A 7,190-nucleotide genomic window follows, 5' to 3' on the forward strand; every position below is an offset into this window, starting at 1 on the left:
CAGTAATGCATTTTGTCACTCAAATGTATTATAACTCCATATTGTTCTTGAATATTTGACTTTAGGTCGGCAGAAGCTACAACTTTTTTAGTGTTAGCAACTATTACAAGAGGGTTGACAGCTTTTAAATATTCCACTCTTTGACAGAAAACCCATGATTATTTTCTGCCATTTCAGAAACAGGTGAGCAGCAGGACCTTACAGCTCAGACAGCATAATCTACCTTCCACCTTTGCCGTAAAAGTACACGAGTTGTTGGTTGCAGGGAAGATTTCTCCCAGAGATCATTAGTTTGGAAGGCTCTGGAAGTCAGTAAAGATAATGGGGAGAAAGGCCATACTGAAACCACTAATTTTGTCATCATTACCCCACTTCCTGTGAGGGTCAAGAGTTGAGTTCAGATAAAAATACAAACTTTGAGAAATTTCATTGGAACTCACAGAAATCACTAAAGCTCTTAAGAACATCAAATTAAGAGATCAAACAATATGAGAGGAAACACTTTTATTCAACCTGAGACTATTGCTCAGTTTGATATGCCTGAAAACACCTCCAAGATTTACCCATGGCATTCTGGAACTTTCTCATTGGCCTTCAACACTCAAAATACACTAAAACATAGAAGGAAAAACCCCCATAGCTGTTAAGCCACATATCCCAAGCTTCTAAAATAAACTCATTTTAAAAATCGTATTGCCTTTAACTGTTTTGTCCAACTCCACTTATTAGTAACCACATTAGAAGCACTGGCTGAGAAGCAAATTCTTGCAAAGACCGGAGTTATTTCCTCAGTTAATATTTATTTTGCATGTATCCATAGAAATACTACATGGAAAGCGTGTGGCACAAATGGAATAACTCTTGGCTTCATTTTCCTGCCAGATATCAGACAGCATTGCTCATGCACAAATCCTTTGGTATTTAATATTCATAATGCAGAAGCATCTGCTGATCCCAGTTAGGATCAAGAAATTTTATGAGATGTTGTACAAAACAAAGATTATCACTGTTCTGCCACAAAGAATTTATAGTTGGACAGATTGTCATACTAACTATTTCTGCATTAGTTGTTATGTGGAAAGTATTTTTAATCTTATTCTAGTCACTCCTTAATGCAAATATGACACAATAGGTGGCTCTATGCAGTAATGTAGGGCACTCTTGCAGCAACTGCAGAACAGTCAAAAAGAAAAGTTGGCTAACTTTTCATTTTGACTGTCTTCCTAATGACATTTGGATTCAAAATGCAGCAATATTTTTGAGATGCGACCCTTCACCAGTACTTCTTTCCCCAAACGAGGTGACATCATAGTGATTTGCTTGTGCTTGGTTCACATAGCACTTACTCTTAACAAAGACAAAAAGGCTTTTCTAGTTCAAGAAGTATGGGGGGAAAGATATTAATCTTTACATAGCTCTCTTGGCCATGACCAACCCCTTGAATCCTTCTTGAGAGGCACATGAAGAAAGAACAGGTTACCTTTGAGGCAAGTTTAGTATTTAAGCATTCTTTAGGAAATATGCATTGCTGAGAGAGAACAGCTTTCCCAAAGGCTGAGCAGAGAGTGAGATGGGATCAGAGCTCAGGAGTAATGTTTCTCAGTCACATGCAACCACCAGCTCTCTTCTGTAGCCCACTAAAGGCCTCTGGCAACCTGAATTCCCCAAATGAGGCAGTAGAGGATGCTCCTTCAAATATCTCCTTGATGCCAAGGATGTTTCTATGGCAATTCTGCATTCAAAGTTACTGGTTTGTGTTGCATGAGAGACTGCACAAGGGCCCAAGGAAATGAATGAACCTATCTAAGGTTGTGCATACCCAGGGGGCTTCCATAATTTTTGGGTGTGCAGAAACACAAAGATGGAATAATGACAATGTTGTGCTGCACTTCATTTGTTGAATTACTTCAATACCTTGCTCACAGATGTGTGCATGTGAGTCTAATCAACCAAACTCCTCGTAGACAGCAGAGATTATTTTGAGAGATTATTCTTGCTTCTGCTACAGGAAAAGAAGCATCAGCCTTTCATAACTTCTTGAATACAGGGAGGTGTGTGTACATGCATACACCAACATGCACATACCCCTCCCTGTATATGTATCACAAAAAAAAGTGAGAATAAAATTTTTCCTCTATGTAGCACATTATTTTTATAAATGTAGGAGGATTAAAAGCAGAACTGTCTTTTTATGAAGAAAAAACCCCACATTAAACATGTTTGTTCATCTACATAATCAATTATATTAAAAAAAAAAAAAGAAAAAAAGGAAAACAACAGGGGGAGAAGAAAACTAGCTTGATCAAAAATAAATATCTGAAAAAATGTGATTTTTCTATATCCCTTGAAATCCTAGAATAGGAAAATTTTCTGTAGCTTTTCTTCTTGAATCATATTTTGCTTCCAATTGTAAAACAGCATATTCAACTATTCAATTTGTTGTTCAATAATAGTGACTCAAATTGCCTTTTAAATGCATACAAAAAAGTTGCATCTTTTTGTTTTCATTTTCTCTCCGTGTTTGTTGCATACTGACATCAAATTCCCTGCAGGCATCCTAACCTTGCAATTGGAGAAACAGCGCTCCAGGGTTTTCCACATGTCTAATACACCTGGATAAAAAGTGCTAATTGTCACCAAGTTCCATTAAATGACAGCAGTAAGGCACAAAATATGCTTGATTTGCAGATGCTAGTGCCACTGGGAATTAGCAGCAGATTAGTAATTGTGCAGACCTTGAACATTCCCCTGGCACTGCCAGCCTGGGTTTCCAGTGCAACGTCAGACTACAAGGTCCTTGTTTTTACATTACTTTCCTGAGGAAATCAGGCTTAGGCATTTGCACTCTTTCCCTGTGTGTGTATGGCTGTCCTACCTTCCCACAATAATTTCTGATTAATCTTAATTAATTTTTAAAGGAAAGTAGAGGTTGCAAACATACAGTGTCCTTAGGCAAATATAATCAAGCCTGAGCCTAAGTGTTTCAAATATCCTGGCTTTTTAAATTCAGGTATTCTTGCAGACAAATAAACCCTAATTCTGTTCAAATTTTGTTGGCTCTGAAAGTAGAAGGGAGATGTGCCATATCACATATTCAGCAGGCAGCAGCCTTGCATCCAGCCACCTTTATGGGTCAGGCGACAGACTAAGTTCTCAGTGTGTGGTGATTTTTTCTTTTTACAAACCTATCTGTCAAAAAATTCCTTTTTCACCTTGAGGCTTGGAATGGGCATCAGGAGTCAGCTTCTTGCACAGGTTCACCCTTGCTCTTTTTTCCTCCAGATAAATTCAGACCAACGCTATACCTTCTCTGTTCTCTTCTCAGTCTGTTGCTGCTGTTTCCTCTCCACTGGGCACAGACCAGGACACCGCCCCTGTGGCATGCAAGCTTACTGGCGGCTCGGGTGGCATTGCAAAGCTCATTTCTGCAGGCAGCAACATGATTACGGCGAAGGTGAGGGCGAGGTTGAGCAAATGTGCTTCAACACTTCTTTCTTTGTATTTATCACTGTGCCATAGCATTCCTGCAGCCTGGCCTGCTGCTGCTCCAGCTGCCTGTGCAAACTCCTGATGGAACGCAACAGCAGGAGCCGTCGGTACATTGCTAGCTGGAGCCGGTACTTCTCCTTTTCCTCCTTTTTCTTATTTTCTAAGGTCTCCATTACTGTTGTGGTCTTCCTCCAAGTCACACGTCCCAAACTGCAAGAGGCCATGCTGCTCTCAGTGCCGCTCCCTGCCTGCTGCGTGTCAGTCCCTGCCTGCAGGGCTTCGCTGGCCTCATCGGGCACCCTCGGGACCTGCAGCACTTCTGAACTCAATTTGCCATCACAGCAGGGGCTTTTGGCATGCAGGGAGGCAAGGTCCACAGGCAGCAGGTTATCAACTGCTGCAGGGCATGAGGAGGCACCTAAGGATGCATCTACAGCTGCCAGAGGATGCTCAGCCAGCCCAGGGGCTGTCCTCTGTGCCTGGACACCACTAACCATCTCTGGGCCAGTCAGGACTTTTAGCTGGGCCACTGCCCTGCTGGAGAGGGCACACAGTCTTTCTGGCACTGCTGAGCTCCCCTTGTCTTCCTCAGGGCTGTCTAGTGATGCACTGGCAGAGCAACCAGGGGATGCTGTTACAGCAACTTGAGTCGGAAGTCTGTCTTCATCGTCACTGCTGTTTTGGATCTCCTCTTCATCTCTTGATATTACAGCGGCTCTCTCAGCCATTTAATGCATTATCTACAGAAAATTTCTGTGGACAAAGTGGAAGTAAAAAGATTGTATTTTCACATACACACACAGAGAAGCCCAGTGCAGAGTGACATTTGAAGAAAGAACCTCTTTTTATATTTAAGCAATGGACCTATTTCTTTTCTAATAAAGCACAACCCTTGGGTCACTTCAGGCCATTTCTTGTGATTTGCATTAGATGTTCTTCGAGACACAACATTAATCCAATAATAATTAAAATGATATACTGTACTATTAACATTCTCAAATCTTTAAAGGCAAGTGATCTATCCCTGCAGCACTGGCTGTGCTGACTAATTAAGCAGAATACAGTTGTAAATGGGCATTGTAAGCACTTCTCCCATTTAAGAACACACCTCTAACAAGTATAGTTTGTAGAGATGGGCGAGTTATCAGGACTGATCAGCTTTAAAGGGAGCTGGAGGTACCACAAACAGCAGGTTGCATTCAAATGCCCAAGATTAATCTGTCTGCTACCAGTTTGTTTACAAGGCAGCCTTTCCCCCTCCTATTAATTCTAACAGTAAAGCTATATTAGCACCACACTAGCCAAAGAAAGGAAAGAGAAACCAAACACTTACCGAGGTCACTGGGGGGAAGGAAAAGAGTTACAGTGCATTGTGTCTGTGTATCATATTTTCTTGAATGTGAGTCAGCACAATGTGGAACAGAAACATCACAGTGCTGGAGCAGGAGCAGCAGCAGCATTACACTGTTCCACCCAGCAACAGCACAGTCAGTCCCAATCACAGAGGAGTGCAGGGTTGCTTTCTTCCTCCTCACTGGGCATTCCTCCCTGGCGTGCAGATTTTATGTCATCTTTGAGCATCAAAATGAGTACCAGGATTGGATGGCACTTTTTTTCCCACCTCAAAACCGAACATACATGATTCATTCACCCATTCTACAGGGGGCAATACCTGTGGCCGTTCCCATCCCTGATAGTCAGCAAGGAGGTAGCGCAGCATGAAAAAAGGATGAGGTATTCTGGACTCCGAGTGTGTGTGTTTTCCTTCAGAAAAAAACAAGCTTAGATAAACTTCAGTTGCATGAACAAGCTAAACCTAAAAATAAAGTAAGCATTTAGCACCAACCAAATGCTAAACATGAAGACAGGCAGAAGTTGTAGATTGAAGTGGTTTTAATGCACACCCATGTTTAATGAGGCTGGCCTAATCTTTAAAGAGCAGCACTACATCCAACTAAACAACCCCACAAAACAATAAACTTTATCTGTACTTCTGATGTTGAGAAAAGCTACCTTCAGCATCATCTCTTGTTGTAGTGCCAGGAACAAAATTCACAAATTATCTACCTGCATCTGCTTCAATCAATTTACCATAGGGCTTCAGTTGCCCTAAGACTTTCTCTACTACATTCTCTAATATAAATAGAAGAAAGAAGCAATCCAAAATACTATCTAAAATCTTCCAGCAGTTGGAAAATAATGAAAGTAGATCCTATCTCCACTTCTACGTGTGCTGCAACACACTAGCCTTCTTTCTAATGAATCTGCTAGGATACACTTACAAACTTGAACACACAAAGCCTGGTTAATATTCATTCAGATTTGTACCTTGAGATATAACTTAAATGCATTTTTTGGTGCAAGATATAATTTGCACTGAATTTCTAAAATAGACTAAACCTGCTGTGTTTATGTGCCAAATCATGCTGCCGATTATATAAATAATGTAAGATAGAGATTAATATCCAGTGAGTTAATATACAGTGCAAGTTTATATCGTGGTGATTCCCATTTATCTGAATCACAGGCTACAGTAATTGAAGAATATGGAATGCAGATAAGGGGGATTTTACTGTATTAACACATTGAAAAGGTTCATTGTAATACAGCATTATGTAGAGAGTCCTATAGCATTATTTTCCTGACTTCCACCTCTATAGAAATTTGCTGCAAATAAGTATTTTCTAATAGTCTAACAAGGCATAAAAACAGAATTTTGGTTTCCAGGGTGTTTTTTGTCATTTTAGTTCTTTGTTTGTGGGTCCTGGGGTTTTTTGTTTGTTTGTTATTTCTCTGCTGCTTTATTTTTTTCAGCAAAATTTTAGTCAGTACTCTTTAAAGAGATAGGCAGGGGACCAAAAAGGTCATTTTGCACACTAAATTAGTGTCACCAAAAATAATAACAAATTATTTTTATTTGTGGATCTGAATGGAATAAACAGCATCTGATACAAGCAATTAAACAATAAAACTGCAGTCAAAACTCATTGAGATAGCTTTTCATAGAATTTTATAACTTCAGCTGTAATCTATGAAGCTTAATAGCAAAAAAATATTCAGTCTATTAGACTTCGAGAATCAGCAAAGTATAAAGACTGTAAAAAATACATATTTATTATTGCTAAAATACAGGCTCTTTTTATGGTAAGGGCTGCATGTATGTTTCTGTTGTTACCCCTCCCTCTGTTCACAACTTCATAAAATCTCAGCTAAAGGACCAGATGGAAATGTTCTAGCCTCAGTTTCTCCCTAAAGGTGAATACATACTAAACACTTCAGCCAAAAAATAGAGATACTCCAGTACAAAACGGGGAACAAATCCAGTCTTACAACTGGGAAGACTTAAGGAAACCTTTCAGGAGAAAGGTCTCTTGTGTAACCAACAGACTGGAGAACAGGGAACGAGACCACACCTCATTTCAATGGAAACATGTAAATGCTTGTTCTGAGATGACACAATCCTATTCACCTAAGACTGTTACCTGATGAAGTGGCTCCTACAGTTTATCTCCCTTTTATTTGCAATTTGACAGATAAATAGTGACCTGAAAAGGCCTTATGTTGGTTTCTTCTTCAAAACTCACGTCATGCTATTTCTCTAATGAAGAAATGGGAGAGTTTGCTGCTCCTCCAAAGAACTTGTCTCAGGCAGATTCTTCTCAATACCACTTGCTCACCTTTCACACTTGTTTTTCTGTTTG

The 7,190-nt window shown here is 40.0% G+C and overlaps 1 protein-coding gene across 1 annotated transcript; it reads right to left on the reverse strand.

Moving 5' to 3' along the window:
- Window positions 1-489: 489 nt before the first annotated feature.
- LOC115493766 (uncharacterized) lies at window positions 490-5,200 on the reverse strand. Its single transcript, XM_030265477.4, has 2 exons — window positions 4,823-5,200; window positions 490-4,242 (listed from the first exon to the last, which is right to left on the reverse strand). Exon 2 carries the CDS (start codon window positions 4,215-4,217, stop codon window positions 3,444-3,446), a length of 774 nt encoding a protein of 257 aa, XP_030121337.4. The 5' UTR covers window positions 4,218-4,242; window positions 4,823-5,200; the 3' UTR covers window positions 490-3,443.
- Window positions 5,201-7,190: the final 1,990 nt, after the last annotated feature.

Source organism: Taeniopygia guttata, chromosome 2 (assembly GCF_048771995.1).
Source record: "Taeniopygia guttata chromosome 2, bTaeGut7.mat, whole genome shotgun sequence".
Classification (NCBI taxonomy): domain Eukaryota; kingdom Metazoa; phylum Chordata; class Aves; order Passeriformes; family Estrildidae; genus Taeniopygia; species Taeniopygia guttata.